The sequence below is a fragment of the Bos indicus genome, chromosome 7, assembly GCF_029378745.1.
Source record: "Bos indicus isolate NIAB-ARS_2022 breed Sahiwal x Tharparkar chromosome 7, NIAB-ARS_B.indTharparkar_mat_pri_1.0, whole genome shotgun sequence".
Lineage (NCBI taxonomy): Eukaryota > Metazoa > Chordata > Mammalia > Artiodactyla > Bovidae > Bos > Bos indicus.
Genome location: NC_091766.1, coordinates 1,317,357 through 1,338,981, shown reverse-complemented (window position 1 = coordinate 1,338,981; position 21,625 = coordinate 1,317,357). Strand labels below are relative to the sequence as shown.

At 45.1% G+C, this 21,625-nt stretch overlaps 1 protein-coding gene and 1 long non-coding RNA gene across 2 annotated transcripts in view; one reads left to right on the top strand and one right to left on the bottom strand.

Annotated features, from left to right (window-relative positions):
* Nucleotides 1-909: 909 nt before the first annotated feature.
* Nucleotides 910-21,223, top strand: LOC139184011 (uncharacterized). Its single transcript, XR_011567427.1, has 2 exons — nucleotides 910-3,731; nucleotides 19,412-21,223. It is a non-coding gene; the product is annotated as an uncharacterized lncRNA (long non-coding RNA).
* Nucleotides 4,853-21,625, bottom strand: part of RNF130 (ring finger protein 130) — a 185,115-nt gene continuing 168,342 nt past the window's right edge. Inside the window, exon 8 of the mRNA XM_070792319.1 lies at nucleotides 4,853-12,172. Coding sequence (XP_070648420.1) covers nucleotides 12,063-12,172 — 110 coding nt within the window. The 3' untranslated portion in view covers nucleotides 4,853-12,062. The remainder of the gene's footprint in view (nucleotides 12,173-21,625) is intronic.

Below are 21,625 nucleotides of genomic sequence, written 5' to 3'. Positions count from 1 at the left end.
TTTGGAAATACATTTTTAGCTGACTGTTCAGAGCAAACCAGTGCCTGTTAACATTTGGAAAGGGTGGCTGGAAAAGTGTTAGTCTGTTGTGGTAACTCATTTTGACGCTTGGGCCTAAGACGAAGGGAATCTCAAGGAGTCCAGCACGGGTTGTTAGGAAGCTGGCGGGGTCCTCAGAAACCAGTGCAGTCCCCTCACTTGATGGATGGGGTCACTAGGCTGGGTGGGCCTGGGGTCGGGGGCAGCACCTGGCCTGGGGCCCTGGAGGCTTGTGCACGAGCTTGGGTAAGCAGCAGAGGGAGGCTGGGCATGTGGGATCCCTGCTCTCCCAGTGCTTGCCTGTAGGGGTGGACCGCTTCACAGTCCACAAGACCCTTTTGAGTGAAAGAGGGAAGTGTTAATGTCGCCTGGGGCAATAGGCATGAATCAAGATTTGCTGTTTGGTCCCTAAGTCACGTCTGACTCTTGCGACCCCACGGAGAGTAGCCTTCCAGGCTCCTCTGTCCATGGGATTTTCCAGGCAAGGATACTGGAAAGTGAAAGTCGCTCAGTCCTGTCCAACTCTTTGCTACCCCATGAACTATATATAGTCCCTGGAATTCTCCAGGCCAGAATACTGTAGTGGGTAGCCTTTCCCTTCTCCAGGGGAATCTGCCCAACCCAGGTCTACTTGCATTGTGGGCGGATTCTTTACCAGCTCAGCCACAAGGGAAGCCCAAGACTACTGGAGTGGGTAGCCTATCCCTTCTCCAGTGGATCTTCCTGACCCAGGAATCCAACTGGGGTCTTCTGACTTGCAGGCAGATTCTCCTGCCTTGAACGCAGGAGACCCACAGAATCTGCTTGCAAGACAGGAGATTGGATTTCTGGGTCGGGAAGATCCGCTGGAGAAGGGATAGGCTACCCACTCCAGTAGTCTTGGGGTTCCCTGTGGCTGAGCTGGTAAAGAATCCACCTGCAATGTGAGTAGACCCAGGTTCGATCCCTGGGTTGGAAAGATTCCCCTGGAGAAGGGAAAGAATACTGGAGTGGGTAGCAATTCCCTTCTCCAGGGGATGTTCCTGACCAGGGATCAAACCTGCCTTTCCTTCTTTGGCAGGGGGATCTTTATCGCTGAGCCACCAGGGCTAAACGGAATGCAGTATCTGTCTGCTGGACTAGGCCGCCAGAGTCCTGCAGGAAGCCAGAGGGAAGGGGGGCACTTTAGAATCATTCATAGGGGCTTAAGATGGTTTTGAATTGGGTTTCTATCACTGGCATTTAAGAATCTAATATTAATATGAATAGATATAGGTATGAATAGGTAGTTTTATGGTTAACAGCCAGAGTGATTAAGTCTTCTGAAATATTGCTTGAGAATCTGAACCAACTTCCAGAATGCAGAGGCCTGTTTTAAGACCTTGGAAGCTTAAACTGATCTGCATTGTACTTTCTGGAAATTTGAAGAATTTGGTAGTACAGTTGACCTTTGAACAACTAGGGTTTGACCTGCACTGGTCCACTTATATTCTCATTAAAAAAAAAATATTTAAACACTACCAGTACTGCATAATTGGTGGTTGCATGAATCCTCAGATGCAAAAGTGTAGATAGAGGAGAACCTTGGATTCAGAGAGCCATTAAGTTAGGCTCAGATTTTTCAACTTCTCAAAGGGTAGGTGCCCTTAACTTTTGTTGTTCCAGGGTCAACTGTACTTGTTAATCCCCTGAGGGGAGGTAAAGGGTTATTTTGTGCCTTCATTCCTCACACATTACTGGTGGGAAGGTGAAATGGTGCAGCTGCTTGAGTGTGCGCCAGTATCACCTGGAGGGCTCGTTAAAGCAGATTGCTGGGCCCCACCTCAGAGTATTTGTATTTCTAATAAGCTCCTAGGTGATACTGATGCTGCTAATCTGGAGACCACCTTTGGAGAACTATTCTTTGTGAGAAGGAAAAAAAACATTTATTGAGCACTTAGAATGTGCTAAGCCTACTTCATTTTCCTCCCTTAATCTCAAAGATGGAATTCACATTCCCATAAACCTCACTGCTGTAAAAGTCACAAGACAGTGATTAGTGTATTCCCAAAGTTCTGTGACCCTAAACACTCTGTGAAGGAGGGAATCCGACGCCAGGAGGAAGGCAAAGCCCTGATGGGAACAGGCAGAGAGCACAGCACGCTAGGCTGGGAGGTAGCAGCAGAATTCCGGATATTTTCATCATCTCAAAAAGAAACCTCTTAGCTCTTGGCAGTCATTCCTTATACCCCAACCCCTTCCACCCCCACCCCAAGAAATCAGTCTATCTGTATCCTTATAATTTTGCTTATTCTGGACTTTTCCTATTTTGGAGAGGGTGACTGACAACACAGCCTGTGACTGTCACAGCCTCATACCTTATGTTCTGTAAACAACGATGATGCTGACCTTGGTCTGGGCCTGCGCGCCTCCTCGGCCGTGGGCCGCTTTTGTCTGTCGTAGTTTATCAGTAGTCTTTGAAGAGTCCCAGCTGCCGCTGCCCGGAGAGAATAACACGCCTGCAGTCCCCGCGGCTCCTCCGAGTCTTCTTCCAGCTTCCCCTGTTGCGCCTGAGCTACCCTGGGTTCAGTGACCAGTGTGAGTGGGAAGACACATATGAAGGAAGTCATACGGTTCATACAGCCTCTTGTGTTTTGCCTCTTTCACTTACTGTAACGGAGTCAATGCTCATCTGTGTTTTAGCCTTCTTTTTTATGGCTGAATAATATTCCATTGCTTATATATACCACATTTTATTTAGCCATGTACCAGTTGATGGACATGTGGGTTATTTCCCCTTTTTGGCTGTTATGGATAACATGGTTATGAACATCTGTGTGCCAGTTTCTGGGTGAACATGTTTTCAGTTCCCTTGGACCATATGATAAAGCTATGTGTTTGAGGAACTGTAAACTGTTCTCCAAAGCAGTTGCACCATTTCACATTCCCACCAGTAATGTGTGAGGGTTGTAGTTTCTCCATATCTAGTCAACACTTGTTACTATGTTTTTTATTATAGCCACCAAGTAGATATAAAGTAGTATCTCATGTGGTTTGGACTTGCATTTCCCTAGTGGTTTTTGATATTAAGCATCTGTAGGGAGAAGGCAATGGCACCCCACTCCAGTACTGTTGCCCGGAAAATCCCATGGATGGAGGAGCCTGGTGGGCTTCAGTCCATGGGGTCACTAAGAGTCAGACACGACTGAGTGACTTCACTTTCACTTTCCACTTTCATGCATTGGAGAAGGAAATGGCAACCCACTCCAGTGTTCTTGCCTGGAGAATCCCAGGGACGGGGAGCCTGATGGGCTGCCGTCTGTGGGGTCGTACAGAGCCGGACACGACTGAAGCGACTTAGCAGCAGCAGCAGCAGGGAAAGAGCAAATTAGCCAAGATGGCTGTGGTCAGGTTCTCTCAGCCTGGCTCTCTCACTCTTGCCCCACATTTTGTAATAATGATTATTATGTAACAGCTGAGTCATTTATGGCACTGTGCAGGCGTGTCACAAGGTACTCGCTTGGCCATAGGCTACTTTTGTTCCGTAAGCACGTATAAGCTCCAGCTGGAAAGCCCTTGTGGTGGTGTGCGGTCACGTCATGCCATGTCTGCTGCGCCAGCCAGGAGAGAATAAACGCATCTGCAGTTCCTACAGCTCCCTGCACTTTCTTTCAGCCTCTTAGTTCGTGCCTTGCCTACCATGGGTTCAGCAACAGTGCACACAGTGAGATACGGTGAGAGAGCATCTTTTCATGTACTTGATGGTCATTTGTATATCTTCTTTAGAGAAATGTCTATTCAGAGTCTTTGCCCATTTTAATATAATTGTTGAGCTGTAACTGGATATATGATCTTAAGCCTACTTCTTTCATTATTTTAAATCCAATCCCCACTCATTTACCCTGCTGCCTGCCAAGTCGCTTCAGTCGTGTCTGACTCTGTGCGACCCCATGGTCTGCAGCCTACCAGGCTTCTCCGTCCATGGGATTCTCCAGGCAAGAACACTGGAGTGGGTTGCCATTTCCTTCTCCAATGCATGAAAGTGGAAAGTGAAAGTGAAGTCACTCAGTCGTGTCTGACTCTTAGTGACCCCATGGACTGCAGCCCACCAGGCTCCTCCATCTGTGGGATTTTCCGGGCAACAGTACTGGAGTGGGGTGCCATTGCCTTCTCCCCTCATTTACCCTAGAAGATAGGTATTTTGAGGTCAATATTAAAGAGATAAAACTGAAATCCAGACAGGTGGTTTGCCAATTTCATACTAATAAGTGCAGAAGTAGTATTAACGTCCACACCTTCCTGGTTCCAACTCTTTTCTACATGTATTGGAATTTGCTGTTTTTGCCCCAACATCCATTTCTTCCTTCCATCATGATTTTGCTGTAGCAACCACGTCTTTCAACTCTCAGCTCCTGTCTTTCAGGTGAAGCTGAATGCGCTCGTGGCTGCCAAAGAAGAGCCAATTCTGGCCTTGGCTAATGGCACATTTTACCTCTGTAACCACAGTGGCTCGTTCGGTGATGGCCATGTGCTTCCAACCAAGCCAATCAGGGTCAAGGAGATACCACTCTGGTCTCCTGGGGAGGCAGACCAGCTCTTGTGCGAACGAGGCTATAACTAGCAGATGTGTCTTGGTTTCAGTATTTGAGGGCCAAAACATTCCGTAAGTGATATACGCACACTCATGGCATTTTAGCTTTTGGGAGACACTACACTTTTTTTTGACTTAGCATTTGGGCAACACCACACTATTTTTTTACTTATGCCAGTTTGGGTTGGGGTTTCAGTCGTTTGCAACCAAGAGAGTCCTCACTGATACAGGTTTCCACCAACAGCACTCCATGTGGCCAATGCATCTTTTTCAATAAGTTTTTATTGAAATGGTTATATTAGCAAATCCTGCACATATAGGTATACACTATTGGCATATAGGTATATACCATACAATTTCACTACTTAATTATACTTACATCAACTGTACAGACCTAGAAGTTGTGCTGCCCAGAACATTTTAAAGGTTGCCAAGAAATCAGCTCACATTGTATTTGTAGGTATCTGTGTTCTAGTCAAAGTGACCCTTCCTTATAGTGAGTCCCCAGATTAAGCTAGTGATCAATTTTACTTCTTGGATATTTGATATGTGTTTTTTCTGGTACAAGAGATCCAATGGCGAATTAAACTCAGGTATACAGTCTCCCTTTCATCCCTCAAGGTGGGAAAATAAGTCGTTGGCTACATGTAGGTATATCCCAAGCCTCCCCCACCCCAAACTTCCTGTGCTATAGTTAGAAAAATAGTTTTGTATGCCACCCTCTGAGATGCTGTGCATAGTTTGCAGAAACTCAGAGGAAGAGGCACTGAGCTCTTTGAATGGCCGAAATATGAAAGCGCTAACTTTAACGTGAGTATAAAAGCTACTGAAGGTAAAAAAACAATTGTGACCTATGTGGCCTAGGACTTGGACCAACATCTCCTCTTGTTTAGGAACAGGATTGTTCTATTAGGTGATGGGGTTCCCCATATTCCAAATAGCATTTCCTAGCTTGGAGTCTTTTCCTGTTTTTATAATCACCGGGTCCAGTTTCCTTAGCTAGAGTCATTGCCACTCAGAAGTGGACCCTGCTTTCCATTCTCAGCCCAAGACACCAGCTTCTGGCCCTAAGATTGGGCCAAGTGTGCCGCTCTTCCAACTGGGTCAGCAAGACAGGCCTGGGCTGCCAGGGAATGAATGGACATGATACCCTCTCACTTCTCTCTAGGATGGCATGTGTCAGCTCAGGCTGGGTACCTAGCAGAGGAGGTGGGACTCTGGCGCTGGTCACACCCACTGGCCTGGTCCTGTGGCATGCTGGTAGGCAGTAGGCAATGAGTCTTTCTGCTTAGGAACAGCTTGCTCAGCTGGGAAAGAAATGGCCTGAGACGTGATGACCTACCTACTCCACCTCTTCTGTTTCCACAAACATTTGGCTCAGTACTGCCCAGTCACTAGAAAACTCCTTAAATATCACATAGTGTGGATGTGTGTATGTGTGTGCATGCTCACTCATGTCCAACTCTGTGCTACCTCATGGGCTGTAGCCTGCCAGGCTCCTCTGTTCATTGAATTCTCCAGGCAAGAATACTAGAATGGGTTGCCATTTTCTTCTCCAAGTGTAAATATACCTGGACATAATTATGGATGAAGGATAATTCCTACAGCAAATTAGAATTCACTTTGTGTTGGGTTAAATTTGTAAAAATAGCTCAGAACAATCATCTGTAACTCTCCACAGAGGCTGATAGCTCTAAGTTGCTAAGAGCTGGAGAGAGTGATTGTCACCTGAGGGGTAAGGAGCTGATGAAAGCTAGTCAGACTTCCCAGATGACCAGAACGCCTCTTGCCTGCACACAGTCCTGCCCAAGTGGACTATAACGGACTGGTGAGAAGTGAGCCATTTCGGGCCAGCATTAAATGAGTGGGTGACCCTAGAAGATGTGTCCCAGTGGGTCAAGACCCCACTGCAGCTGCCAGAAGGGTGCTAATGACGTCCTCCAACTCTTGGCCCTTCCACAGAAGAAGAAGGGGTGCGGTTTGTAAAGGTGCTTACAGCTGAGCTGGACGCCACCGTCAGCCTGAGTAGGCACGCTCTGGCTGCTGCCTCTGAGCCACCGGCAGTGCTTTCCCAGGCCTGCTGTTTCTGAGAAAGTTACTCCTTTCAGGCTGCTGAGCTGGATCTGTGTCACCTCAGACCTCTGTTTTTTTGTGGACATGCGTGTGGGCGATCCAGTGGGAGGAACTAGGAGACCTGGGACAGAGGCCTGAGTGATTCCAGCAGCACGGAATCCTTCTGAAACATTGATACTCAAGTCTGCATAAAGTTCAGAGTTTCTTTGTTTTCTGTTTGTCACAAAGTGTCTTTCTCTCCAGCAAGTCAAAGTGAAGAAAAAAATGGCTTGAGCTATTGTGAACTGCAAGAGGCAAAACCCCAGTTAAGTCCCAAGTTATGAACCGGGAGCCTCCCAGGGCCTTGTGGGACCATGAGAGTCAAGTCTTGGGCAAATATATTGTTCTTTTAGCAATCGAGACCAACAGCATCGCCTCTCCTCTGTGACCACTGAAGGCTAGTGGGGTGCAGCTCTGGAGAATTCAGGTGACTGCTTTTACCCCATGTCCACTGGAGACCCACTGGACTCTTCTCCAAGGTTCAGCCTTTGGGGATCTTTCAGGGCACCCCTAAGAAAGAGGGCAAACTTCCTGACTTGACTCCCAGAGGAGTGATAGGGGCTGGCCAGCTGGGGACACGGCCTCTTGTGGGAGAAACCCTTCTCCTCTGGTTGTGGGAACTGGCATGCTTTGTTTTTCCTGCTGCTATGTAGGACAGTAAAAAAAAAAAAAAAAAGCACAATTTCATGAAGGAAACACAGGCACCTTACCTCTGTAGCCTTTTTCCCTGAATTTTCTCTGTAACAAAACTTAAAATCTTTAAGGCGTGCTCCAGTCCTGCTGAAAGAATCTTAACCACATCCATGGATGTTCCATGAACATGACATTCATTTCATCCTTTTCCAAATGGACTTTGGAGTGATTTATCAACAAGGCCAAAAGAAAAGGCAAAAGTCGACGCATCTCACTTTTAACAACTGCCTTTAACAGGGAAGACACTTATTTTAAGCTGTGGATGTCATAACAGTTGCCCCATATATGGAGTTGGGAGTGAATTCTGAGTTTAATAACCCCAAACCCCATCTCTGGGCATTAGTGAGGCTTCTCCTGGCACAGCAGTGAAGTGACTACCACTTTTCTCTTCTTACCACTTTTCTTGAATAGGGAAGTTCTGCTCAGTGGCTTTTTCTAAGTCAGTTGCTGTCTGTAGCCCCTTCTGTCCTCAAATGTCATTGTCCTGGTTCTCAAATCAGTGGGCAATTTTTGCCCTATTCTGGCTTCCATCATCATCTGAGCTTAGCTTAGGACCCCCAGGCCTGTCTGTACCCACTTTAGGAGACTCTAACCCCAGTGAGTGTGTGTGGGAAGGAGGGGAGGGAGAGATTTGGGGCACGCGAGGACTGGCTGACATGGTGCCTACTTTGGTAGCTCTAGGTAATGTGTCCATTTAACACAGCTTCCCAGTACTCTGATGCCCAGTGGAGCCACACCCTGACCACCCTTGCCTCCCCACACCTCTGCCTGAGGTCCAGGGCTGTATCTCTATGCCTCCCCTAGAGGTCCTGCCAGCCCTCAGATCTAAACTGTCCCCATGTCTCTCTCCCCCTGTGTCCCACCAACCCCCTGGGTCACTGAGACCAGCACTAGGCTTCCGATTCAATCTGAGGACTCCCTCCTCCCCCACTCTCAGCCAGATGCCAGCACCCAGGCACCGCAGGCCTACCCGGCTCACCCCGCCCCCCTCCCAGGTCCTCCTCTTTGCAAAGCTGAGATGTGGGCCCTCCCCACAGCAAAGCTCTCCCTTCCCAGGAGGTGAACTCAAGGCCTTGCTGGTCTCAGCCCCTTGGCCTGCATGGCATCCTCAGCGACCACAGGTCCTGCTGGTGGGGGTCCTGAGCTGCACCACACCCTTCCATCTACGCCCTGAAACCTCTTCATCATTCACCACCATTGCATTTGGGCTCACATCTCGGCTGGCTGATAATGTGCCAGTTTTAGTAACAGCCTAATGATCACTGGATTCACTGTAACTCCCTATGTATGTGTTTGGCATCTAGTGAGAACTTCCTACCTTTTCCCTCAATGCTGCTTCCTGGAAATGGTGCTTTTGTTTCATGAAGTTTATGAGCACCAACCATTGTCACAGGTGACCAGATATTAACACCATCTCCTTGTTTTCCTGCAGAATCACCGCTTAGATGATAAAGGCGAACACGAAGCAAGATAACATTTTGATTTTTTCTCCATTAAAACCAGTTTCATATAACACATAAGTCAAGAAAAGAACTGGATGTGAGGGGTATTAAAATATGAGAAGAGCTTATAAAGCCCACAGTAAATATAAAGTTAGTCAAATTTAGTTATTCTCTTTTGCTTAAACTTTGTGCAGCCCCACCTTTCAGAAGTTGGGCTGTCAGCTTCAGATTGGTGCAGCAGTCTACATCAGGGTGTTCAGGGAAGTGTGTCGTGACACTCCTCTAGGCCAGGCCTTTCTTCAAAAGTGGGACTCACCAGACTTTGTCAAGACAAGCTCCCGGTGGTAAAGCCTGTCTCCCCCTGAGAGGGCAGAGGCGGGCAGCCCTGGATAGACACGCTGCCCACGCACACGGCCAAGCCTAGCCCTTGTACTGTGGACAGCGTGGCTGTTACTGGACCAAGCGCCTCTGCTCTCTCCCTCTCTTTCCTGAAAAGAAAGCAGGGCTTTGGGCAGTTCTTCCCTTAGGAAGTTAAAAACCACCAAATTGTCAAGTTTGCATTTTACCTGTCACAACCCAGTTCCTCACAGATCAGCTAACGGATGTGGCTGCTCCAGGCCCAGCTCCACACTTGTCCTGTGATGCCTGCTGGCTTTTCACCCGGCTCGGCCTGGAGACAGGGTGGAGGCCATGCCCGTCTTTACAGAGGGAGCACTGGGAGCCAGGCTCAGCTCAGAGCAGTCTCCTGAAGGGTCAGAGGGTTTGTGGTGTAAGAAGCTCAGAAGCTCACTCCTCTATCCCTCCCACTCTTCGAATAGTACTCTCTGCCCCCTTCCCCTCAAACTCACAAAAAACAATCAGAGATTATCATATCATTCCTGGCTAATAACCACTGCAGCTGTAAGACTCGCAAAAACTGAGATATAGGGCAGAAACACGTCTCTAAACCCCAACTTTCCAAGACACTCTGCTCCCCGAACCTCAAGCTTCTCAGGGCAGGACTGCCTATAGTGAGAAGTGCATTCTCTGCAAGCAGCCTGGGGTCCCGTCCTCTGCCAGGATCCCTGGGGGTGGCGTGGAGGCTGGACAGAGGATTTCCCCTTGGCACAGCTACAGCAAAGAGACAACGTGTTGTTTGGGACAAAAAATGCTACCGTCCCTATTCCTGGAAGATATGACCTTCCCGGAGAAGTTACTGTCTCTCCGGACAAAGGCAGGACATTCTGTAGCTGAGTGGGAAAGTGGCCCCAAGTTTTAGGAAAGAATTGGGATCTGAAGCACTATTCTGAGAGAATTTCCTCGTAAGGAATGCCTCTTTGGTTATTTGACAGTGGATGTGTGCCCTAGATTTACCAGAAATTCAAATATTATATGAATAGGCAGACTTTTAGGGTCTAAATTTTTAGTTTCTTCTCAAGTAATTTCATTTCTTTTCAGTAAAGGAATGTCTGGAGTGAAATTTAACATATATGCTTTCATAATGCACAAATCAGAAGACGCTCCACTGGGATCTAAGTTCTGGTTCAGGAAAACAAGGTCATGGTAGTGACAACATGGTCAGAACTGAGCCACCTTCGCTGGAAGATGGCCAAACGAAACACTAACGCAGGTGCATGTCTGGAACCTCTGATAGACCAAGTTCTGCTCTCCTTGAGACACATTCTCTCACGTAAAGCCAGGGGGCAGACCCGTCTTTCTAAACAGTATTCTCTTGGAACTGTTTATCAAAAATATTTTTATAGTACAAAGACTAGAGTACAAAGGAAAACCAAATAAAAGCCCTTGCTTAAAGCTCAAAAGAAAAAGCTGTTAACTCTGCACTGCTCCCGCCTCAAATGATAGCATGCTGCTGGTCACTCGGAGGTGACACTGCACCCTGATTCTCTGAGGCGTTGCGTTCCAGGCACCACTGTGTCTGAGGCATCTGAGCAACACATCACAGCAGGAGAAGCCAGCTTCACAGGAGAAATGGCAAGTGTTCCCCTCAAACTCTGTCCTACAGAGTCAATACGAATAACAGGGCAAGTCTGCGTGGCTTGCTCTCGGATCACATTCCAGGCACATGGAACTGAAGTGCCCAGTCTCACACGAGGAGCTGCGGGTTTACAGGTGCATCTCTACACAGCTCATATCCGCAGGAGAACAGGCGGAACTATGGCGTGTTCTTGAGCAGAAAGGACGCGCGGTCGGTTTCATCCGTTAGCTCACTGTGGTTCTGTGCTGGGCGCTCTCTGGAGATACATGTTTCTTGAGAGGTTAGCTTGAACGTGGGAAGAACACATGTCTCTGATGTCTGCAATGCCGTGAGCTCCTGGGCCCACTTCGTGCTTCAGCTGAGGCTGACGGGGGGGCACTGGGCTGGGTGGGTAGACTTAAGAGGGGTGCTTATGTGGTATCTCACAGCAAGGAGGTGGTTGGTTTTTCTCAAGAAAGCACTCTGAGCTTTTTGATTCTGACAACCACGGGCCGTCACCCAGGGGTCACCATGCCCAGCTGGCCTCCTGAGCAACCCCTCCGCATACCCCTCAGCAGTTGCCAAGAAGACAGGTCCACCAGCCTCGGGGACAAGACCTTCCATGTCTCAGTGGTCACAGGAGCACTGCTCACTTTATGCCATGCTCTTCTAGGGGGGCCAGCAACAACATGAACAGCTGCCCACCCCGCACAGCCTGCGGCTCCGCTGCAGCGCTCGGGGTCAGCCTCAGAGGAGGAACAAAAGACGAGGCTTTCTATTAGGAACCCTTAGAAGGAGGCCCTTTAACAGGAAGTAAAGTCAGAGACAGGAAGATACAGAGCAGTCCACGAAGCGGCAACGTGTGCCCTGCACGCGTGGGAAGCAGTGCTGACAGGCTTTAGTATGCTTTATGAGTGGGGAGCACAAAAGTTATCTAAGGACCCCAGCGTCACCCCAACACAGAATAGCATGTGATTATTCAGAGCCCATTGGCAAAGCAATCCTAACCCCTGGGCCCCGCCTCTTCTCTGGAAACAGCCAGGCTTCTCGGGGCCCATGTTCAGTGGCCAGCTTTGGGGAGGTTTTCCGTGCCATGAGGCCACCTGGGCAATAAAGCTGCCCTCAAAGCCTCACCTTGGGGGACTTTGTAACCCTGAGCCCCAACCTGTGCCTGGAAAGCACTGCCATTCTCCCAAAATGGACACTGACAGAAGAATACAAAACAAGAAAGGCGATCACAAATCAAAGGGAAGTGACGGTCCACTTAAAAAAATCAGGTTTTGTTCTCATCATACATGTCCAAAGATGGTTCGATTGTGGAGAATTCACTTTCGTACACCAGGCTTCGAGGGGACAGAGAGTTCCGATGGAAGAAGTGACCACCTGGAAAAGGAGCAAGAAAAATGGACTTAATAGGTCGTCAGGTCTACACTCCCCACCTGGCTTGAAGGAAAAGAACGTGGATTATCTTCAAAGCATCACATTTTCTCAAACATGTCCATTTTGGGCTCTTATGAAAAGAATACAGACATCCCTCAGTGTAAGCACACTTTAAATATATTAATGTCAGTGCTTGGATCCCCAAGAGATTAACCACTGGCGCTCTCCCAGCAAAAGCTGCCTGGTGCTCTTAAAAAGATTCCACTTATACATTTGAAGGCTTCTGTTCTGAGCTAAGCAGGCCGGTGGAGGTAGGAGAGGGCACAGGGTCATCAGTTGGGCAGACTGACAGGTCAGAATGCATGAAAAAGTTTCTGTCTATATCAAAGTTCCTTTACATGATTAGCTCTACACATGTTAAGACCAGTAATTTCCAGTCCTTTCTCAGACAGCCACTGTGAGCTGATCCATATCTCTACATAATATGTATACATATGGCTGATTCATAATATTGTACAGCAGAAACTAACACAGCATTGTAAAGCAATTATATTCCAATTTTTTTTAAAAGGTGGAAAAAAAAAAAAAAAAGAAAATCCATCAGTCAATCGGTGTGGTCTTTTTCTGGGCAGTTGAATTGTTTGTTTGGCCGTGGCAGGTCTCGGTGGTGGCTCGTGGGGGTTGTTGTGGCGTGCAAGTGCTCTCACTGTGCCACGCCTCTCACTGTGCCATGCAGGCGTCCTCCACTTGCTGCACGTGACCCTACAGCTCCTGAGCTCAGCCGTTGGGGCGCGTGGGCTCTCTAGCTGTGGCATGCAGACTTAGTTGCCCTGCAGCATGTGGGGTCTTAGTTCCCCGAGGAGGGATTGAACCCATGTCCCCTGCATTGGAAGGTGGATTCTTAACCACTGGGCCACCAGGGAAGTCCTCATTTGTCCATCTTCACACTTACACAACACTGTCCTGATTACTACAGCTCTTTGAGTCTTGAAATAAGGTATTATAATTGCTGTAACTTTGTTCTTATTTTTTAAATGATATGATGGACAGGGAGGAGAGGAAAGATATTATATATAGTTTTAAATTAAAGCATTTCATGATCACTTCTTCTTGTTTAACTTTCCTTATTAAAAACTTCTGTATTTAAAAACCTGGGATGAATTAAAAGATGCGTGCCATCTGTATAAGCAGACCTCTTAAGATGAGTCCCAAGTAAGAGATGGGATATTTGATCTCTGATTGTTGAGTCTCAGCGCTCAGAAGAATCTGCACAGTCCAACTGGGCTTAAAGCTTAAAGATTTAAAAAACAAAACAAAAGAAACTGAGAAAAGAGAGAGTTTTCTGCTCTGCAGGAAGAACTAAAGCCTCCAGAAGTGGAAATGACCTAAGTTTTTTGTGTTAGTGTATTGATCAGCTGACACCAAATCTTTGGTAATAAACCATGGGTCAGAATTTACTTAGTAATCTACCCAGCTATTAACCAGTTTGCTTGAGAAAAATAAAATATCAAGAGAGGAACACACAAGCAGCTGAATTTTAGAGAAAAGCATGATGCTGGCTTTGCCAAGAAAGCATGGTAAATTTTTCAACCCCTGGAAACACCTTGTTTACTGATTAATTGATTCTTATTATCGGCGACATGATGTCACTAGGTAAGCTGTTAATGGAGGTACAACCTGTATACAGATGTGCACAGTGTATAAGTTTACAGCTGGGTGAGTTTTTACAGAGGAGATACCTGTGAAATCACTGGGTCAAGAACCAGAACCCTCCCAGCACTCTACAAGCACCTCTACTGATCCCAGTCACCAGACCTTCTCTTTTCCTCCAAAGGAAACCACAATTCAGACTTTTCAGACCATGGTTTAGTTTTGCCTGTTTTTAATTCTACATGAATAGAAACAGAGTATATATTCTTTTATGCCTGGATTTTTTCAGACAATATTATGTTGTGACATTCATCTATGTCATTGAATACAGCACGTAGTTTGTTCACTTTTGTTGCTGTGTAATACTCCATGGTATGACTGCCCCACAATTTATTTATCTAATCTTCTATTTAAAAAAAATAAAAATAGAAGATTTTTATTCTTTAATCTGCACTGTGCCTGAATTGTGGCATGTGGGATTTTTAGTTGTGGCAGGAGATCTTTTATTTGTGACATGTGGGATCCAGTTCTCTGATCAGGGATTGAACCTGGGCCCTTGCATTGGTGGCTTGGAGTCTTAGCCATTAGATCACCAGGGCAGTCCCCCAATCTTCTATTAATGGACACGAGCATTGTTTCCATTGGGAGCTATTGTGAATACTGCTGTTAGGAATATTTTTGTGTGGGGGCTTCCCAGGTGACACTAGCAGTAAAGAACCTGCCTGCCAATGCAGGAGATGTAAAAGACTTTCATGGGTTAGGAAGATCCCCTGGAGGAGGGCACGACAACCCATTCCAGTATTCTTGCCTGGAGAATCCTATGGACAGAGGAGCCTGAAGGGCTGCAGTCCATACAGCTGCAAAGAGTTGGACGTGACTGAAGTGACCTAGCACACATACACACACATTTTTATGTATCTCTTGCACACATGTGGATCCAGTTCTCTTCAGTTTAATCTAGGGGTGAAATGGCTGGGTCTTAGGTAGATGTATATACTGGCAGTTTTCCAAAGTGGCTGCACCAATTTTTACCCCCAGCAGTGGCTGAGAATTCCAGGTGCTCTATATCTACACTAATTCTTGATGTTTTTCTGACTTAAAAAGTTTTGCAGTTCTGGTGGGTATATAAGGGGTATTTCATTGTGGTTTTAATTTATATCCCCTGATGACTAAAACGGAGAAGGCAATGGCACCCCAATCCAGTACTCTTGCCTGGAAAATCCCATGGGCAGAGGAGCCTGGTGGGCTGCAGTCCATGGGGTCGCTAAGAGTTGGACACGACTGAGCGACTTCACTTTCACTTTTCACTTTCATGCATTGGAGAAGGAAATGGCAACCCACTCCAGTGTTCTTGCCTGGAGAATCCCAGGGACGGGGGAGCCTGGTGGGCTGCCGTCTATGGGGTCGCACTGAGTTGGACATGACTGAAGTGACTTAGCAGCAGATGACTAAAAAGGATGAGCACTTTTTAATATGTTTTTAGGCTATTTGTATATCTTGCTCATCCTGAAATGTTTCTTTTGCTCATTTTGTTATCAGGTTGTCAGTCTTTTCCTTTATTCTGAGTGTGAGTCCTTTGTTATGACTTTATGTAAGTAATATATAAATACTATTTATTACTTTGCTATAAATGTTATAGGTTTTCTTCTAAAATAGTGTATTATGACAGACAGAATTTCTTAATTTTAGTGTGGATCAATTTATCTATCTTTTATTTTATGGTTGGTGCTCTTTTGACTCCTATGTAAGAAATTGCCTATCTCAAGGTTTTGAAGATATTGTTTTATCTTTCAGAAGCTCCATTGTTTTACTTTCCACATTTAGATCTATGTTCCACTTCAAATTCATTTTTGAGTATGGTGTAAAGTAGGAATTAAGATTCACTTTCTTGTTATAGGGTTTCCCTGGTAGCTCAGTTGGTAAAGAATCTGCCTGCAATGCAGGAGACCCCGGTTGAACTCCTGGGTTGGGAAGATCTGCTGGAGAAGGGATAGGATACCCACTCCAGTATTCCTAGGCTTCCCTGGTGGCTCAGCTGGTAAAGAATCTGCCTGCAATGTGGGAGACCTGGGTTGGGAAGATCCCCTGGAGAAGGGAAAGGCTACCCACTCCAGTATTCTGGCCTGGAGAATTCCATGGATTGTATAGTCCATGGGGTCTCAAAGAGTCAGACAGGACTGAGCGACTTTTGCTTTTCTTTATAGATATTCAGCTGATGGACAACCACTGATTGAAAAGACCACTCTCATGCTCACTACTATACAGTGCTACCTTCACATGACCAAGTGCCCATAAATGCATGGTTGTTTGGGGACCATATTCTGTACTATTAAGCTATACATCCATCCTTGCATCAATACCTCCCAATCTTAAATACCATACCTTTATAAAGTCTTACCATCTAGTTTTTTATCAGTGAAGAATACTCTATTAGATAAGGAAGAATGGGTGTCGAATTTCAGCAAATGCCTTTTCTGTATTTATTACGATAAAAATATGACTTTTCACTTTCATTCTGTTAATGTGTTGAATCCCACTGATTTTCAACCTTGCATTTTTTAACAAATTTAACTTGGCTGTAATTTTTCCTACTTATATATTGTCAATTCATTTAGCTAATATTTTATTTGGAATATGTGTATCTATATTGATAAAATAAATTAACTTGTAATTTTCCTTTTTGTAATGTCTTAGTCATGCTTGGTGTTAATGTTATGCTGGTCTCATTGCAGGACTTGAGCCCTGCAATGAGGAACTTAGTTTGTTCCTCTTTTTCTATTCTCTGGATAAATTTGTGTAGGATTGTTTTATTTCTTCATGAGATACTATAAATAATTCACCAGTGAAACCATCTAGGTCTAGAGTTCAAATTTTTAAAAAATCATTAAAAAAATTAAAGTATAGTCTGTATTATAACACTCATAATATAATATATATAATATTATATTAGTTTTAGGTATACCGCATGGTGATTCAATATTTTTATAGATTATACTCCATTTAAAGTTACTATAAAATGCTGGCTATATTCCTTGTGTTCCATATGCTATATCCTTGTATCTTAGTTTATACATAGCAGTTTGTACTTCTTAGTCTCTTATCCCTGGAGTGTTTCTCTGAGGGAAGAGTCTAAACTATGACTTTATTACTTAGGTTTAGTAATAAATTCTGGAGAAGGAAATGGCAACCCACTCCAGTATTCTTGCCTAGAGAATCCTGTGGACAGAGGAGCCTGGTGTGCTGCTGTCCATGGGGTCGCACAGAGTCGGACACGACTCAGGCGATTTAGCATGTATGCATGCACTGGAGAAGGAAATGGCAACCCACTCCAGTGTTCTTGCCTGAAGAATTCCAGGGAGAGAGGAGCCTGGTGGGCTACCGTCTATGGGGTCATACAGAGTTGGACATGGCTGAAGCGACTTAGCAGCAGCAGCATCGGCAGTAATAAATTCAGAGAATTTAGATCTCCTGTTTCAGATTTCCTGTTTCTTCTGTGTCAGTTTTGGTACTTAGTATTTTTCAAGGAACTTGTTCATTTAAATTTCAGAGATTATTACCACAAGTTGCCATGATACTCTTTTATTATTGATTTTTTTTATTATAGTAAAAAACATAGCATAAAATTTGCCATCTTGGCCATTTTAAAGGGTATTGTGCTTGTGCTAAGTCGCTTCAGTCGTGTCCAACTCTTTGTGACCCCGTGGACTGTAGCCCAGTAAGCTCCTCTGTCCATGGGATTTTCCCAGCAAGAATCCTGGAGTGGGTTGCCATTTCCTCCTCCAGGGAATCTTCCCAACCCAGGGATCAAACCCGCTTTCACGTCTCCTGCATTGGCAAGAGGATTCTTTACCAGTGAGCCACCTTATCTATGTTGTGTTACATGGACAGAGGAGCCTGGCGGGCCACAGTCCCTGGGGTCACAAAGAGTGGGACATGACTGAGCAACTTCACTCCAAAAAATTAAACATAGAATTACCATATGACTCATCTATTCCACTTCTAGGTACAAACTTAAAATAATTAAAAGGAGGGGTGCAGGGCTTCCCTGGTGGCTCAGTGGTAAAGAATCCATCTGCCAATGCAGGGTCCAATCTCTGATCTGGGAAGATCCCACATGCCTTGGAGCAACTACGTCTGTATGCCACAACTATTGAGCCTGTGCTGAAGAGCTGGGGAGTAGCGACTACTGGGCCCACGTGCCACAGCTCCTGAAGCCCGAGTGCCCTGGAGCCTGCGCTCCACAACAATAGCCACTGCCATGAGACGCTGGGGCACCGCAACGAGAGAGCAGCCCTTGCCCTCTGCAACTAGAGAAAAGCCCCTGCAACAACAAAGACTCAGCACAGCCAAAATTTAATACAATTTTAAAAGTGTACTAAAAAAGAGGGACGCAAACAGGTTCTTTTTTCTTTATTATTTTTGGCTGTGCCGGGTCTTCGTTACTCCGCTCGAGCTGTCTCTAGTTGCAGCGAGTGGGGGTTACTCTTCCTTGAAGTGCACTGGCTTCTCATTGTGGTAACTTCTCTTGCTGCAGAGCAAACAGGTTCTGCATACAGGCTCAGGGGCAGGCGTGCAGCATGCAGGCTCCGTATCGCGGCATGTGAGCTCTCGGGTGTGCGGGCTTCAGTCCTTGTGGCACGCAGGTGCGGTAGCTGCGGCTGGCAGGCTCTAGAACACGGGCTCAGTGACTATGGCACATGGGCTTAGTTGCCTCATGGCCTGTGGAGTCTTCCAGGACTAGGGATTGAAACCGTGTCCCCTGCATTGGCAGGCAGATTCTTATCCACTGTGTGGCCAGGGGAGTCTGCAAACAGATTCTTGTATACCAATTCATAGCAGTATTATTTACAACAGCCAAAAGGTAGAAGTAGCCCAAACGTTCAACAGAAGATGAATGGATGAACAAATTGTGACATATATACATATATACAACAGACTATTATACTATTATTCAACCATAAAAAGGCATGAAGTACTGATACATGCATACTATGGTGTGGATGGATCCTTGTAACATGCTAAGTAAAAGAAGCTAGACACAAAAGGTCACATATTCCGTATGATTCAACTTATATGAATGTCCAGATCAGGTATACCCATGGAGATAGAACACAGATGAGGTGGTTACCAGGGGCTGAAGGGAGAGTGGAATAGGGAGCAAGAACTTAATGTGTAGGGGTTGCCTTTTGGGATGTTTAAAGCTTTTAAAAACCAGACAGAAATGGTGGTTACACAACACCGTGAATATACTAACGCCACTGCCCACTTTAAAATCGTTAGTTTTATGTTATGTGAATTTCTTCTCAATAAGGAAGTATTGATAACTTTTATTCCTCTAACTGCTTTAAAAAAAATTTTTTTTTGTCTTTTCCCCTCACTTTTACTGTTGGTGTGGTTTTCTTGAATCAGTGGTTTGGTGTCTTTGGTTAGTTTTGGAAAATTCCCAGCCATTATCTCCCCAAATATTGCTCTGCCTCAATCTAGATCCTTTCCTTCTATGATTTGAATTACATGTAAATTAGACTTTTTCAACATGATCTAAACTCTTTTATGCCTTTTTATGTATTTTTCTTTTGCCTTTTTGTGTTTCAGGTTAGCAGCAGCCTGAAATATTTTCTCCTGATCTGTATTTCAGTTCATAAATACCTTCTTCAGTGATGTCTAAGTTAATCACGATGGTGTGATCACTCACCTAGAGCCAGACATCCTGGAATGTGAAGTCAAGTGGGCCTTAGAAAGCATCACTATGAACAAAGCTAGTGGAGGTGATGGAATTCCAGTTGAGCTATTTCAAATCCTGAAAGATGATGCTGTGAAAGTGCTGCACTCAATATGCCAGCAAATTTGGAAAACTCAGCAGTGGCCACAGGACTGGAAAAGGTCAGTTTTCATTCCAATCCCAAAGAAAGGCAATGCCAAAGAATGCTCAAACTACCGCACAATTACACTCATTTCACATGCTAGTAAAGTAACGCTCAAAATTCTCCAAGCCAGGCTTCAGCAATACGTGAACCATGAACTTTCAGATGTTCAAGCTGGATTTAGAAAAGGCAGAGGAACCAGAGATCAAATTGCCAACATCCGCTGGATCATGGAAAAAGCAAGAGAGTTCCAGAAAAACATCTATTTCTGCTTTATTGACTATTCCAAAGCCTTTGACTGTGTGGATCACAACCAACTCTGGAAAATTCTGAAATAAATGGGACTACCAGACCACCTGACCTGCCTCTTGAGAAATCTGTATGCAGGTCAGGAAGCAACAGTTAGAAATGGACATGGAACAATAGACTGGTTCCAAACAGGGAAAGGAGTACGTCAAGGCTATATATTGTCAGCCTGCTTATTTAACTTATATGCAGAGTACATCATGAGAAATGCTGGACTGGATGAAGCACAAGCTGGAATCAAGATTGCCAGAAGAAAGATCAATAACCTCAGATATGCAGATTACACCACCTTATGGCAGAAAGCGAAGAAGAACTAAAGAGCCTCTTGATGAAAGTGAAAGAGAAGAGTGAAAAAGTTGGCTTAAAGCTCAACATTCAGAAAACTAAGATGGCATCCAGTCCCATCACTTCATGGGAAATAGATGGGGAAACAGTGGAAACAGTGAGAGACTTTGTTTTTTGAGGCTCCAAAATCACTGCAGATGGTGACTGTAGCCATGAAATTAAAAGACGCTTAATCCTTGGAAGTAAAGTTATGACCAACCTAGACAGCATATTAAAAAGCAGAGACATTACTTTGCCAAAAAAAGGTTCATATAGTCAAATCTATGGTTTTTCCAGTAGTCATGTATGTATGTGAGTCAGACCATAAAGAAAGCCGAGTGCCGAATAATTAATGCTTTTGAACTGTGGTGTTGCAGAAGACTCTTGAGAGTCCCTTGTACTGCAAGGAGATCCAACCAGTCCGTCCTAAAGGAAATCAGTCCTGAATATTCATTGGAAGGACTGATGCTGAAGCTGAAACTCCAATACTGTGGCCACCTGATGCGAAGAATTGACTCATTAGAAAAGACCCTGATACTGGGAAAGATTGAAGGTGGGAGGAGAAGGGGACGACAGAGGATGAGAAGGTTGGATGGCATCACCAACTCAGTGGACATAAGTTTGAGTAAACTTTGGGAGCTGGTGATGGGACAGGGAAGCCTGGCCTGCTGCAGTCTATGGGGTTGCAGAGTCGGACATGACTGAGTGAATGAACTGAAGTTCAATTAAACCTTCTATTGAGTTGTTACTTTCAACTATTATAGTTTTCAGTCTTCACATTCCATGTAATGCTACGTTGTTTCAATTTAGTTGCTGAAATTATCCATCTTGTCATTGGTTTCCTAAAAATACTTAAAAGGTATTTTAAAATCTATGTATTATATTTCCAATAATTATATATCTTATGGATGTATTTCTTTGTTTTTTTTTTTTTTTCTTTCTTTCTCTCTTTTTGGTCATTTGGTCTTCTGGCTGGATCTATTCTTTGTTTCTTTCTCTTTCTCTCCCTCTCTTTTTGGTCATTTGGTCTTCTGGTATACCTGCTATTTCTGATGGATTGCTAGAGATATATGAAAAGTACTGTGATACTCTGAGGCTGCTGCTGACAGTACCTTGATCCAGAGTATTTCCTATTGCCTTGGAAGGGGGGAACATCACTTTTAGGGTAAGGGTATATCACTTGAATCCAAATAGAAAATAAGCAAATGCAAAGCTGGGCTCCAATTTTTGAGAAGGCTAGTCAAATTCTGGTTCATCCTCTAGTTGTATAGTGTAGGCCTTTAGGGATTCTAATGGAAGGCCAAGGGTGTTTATC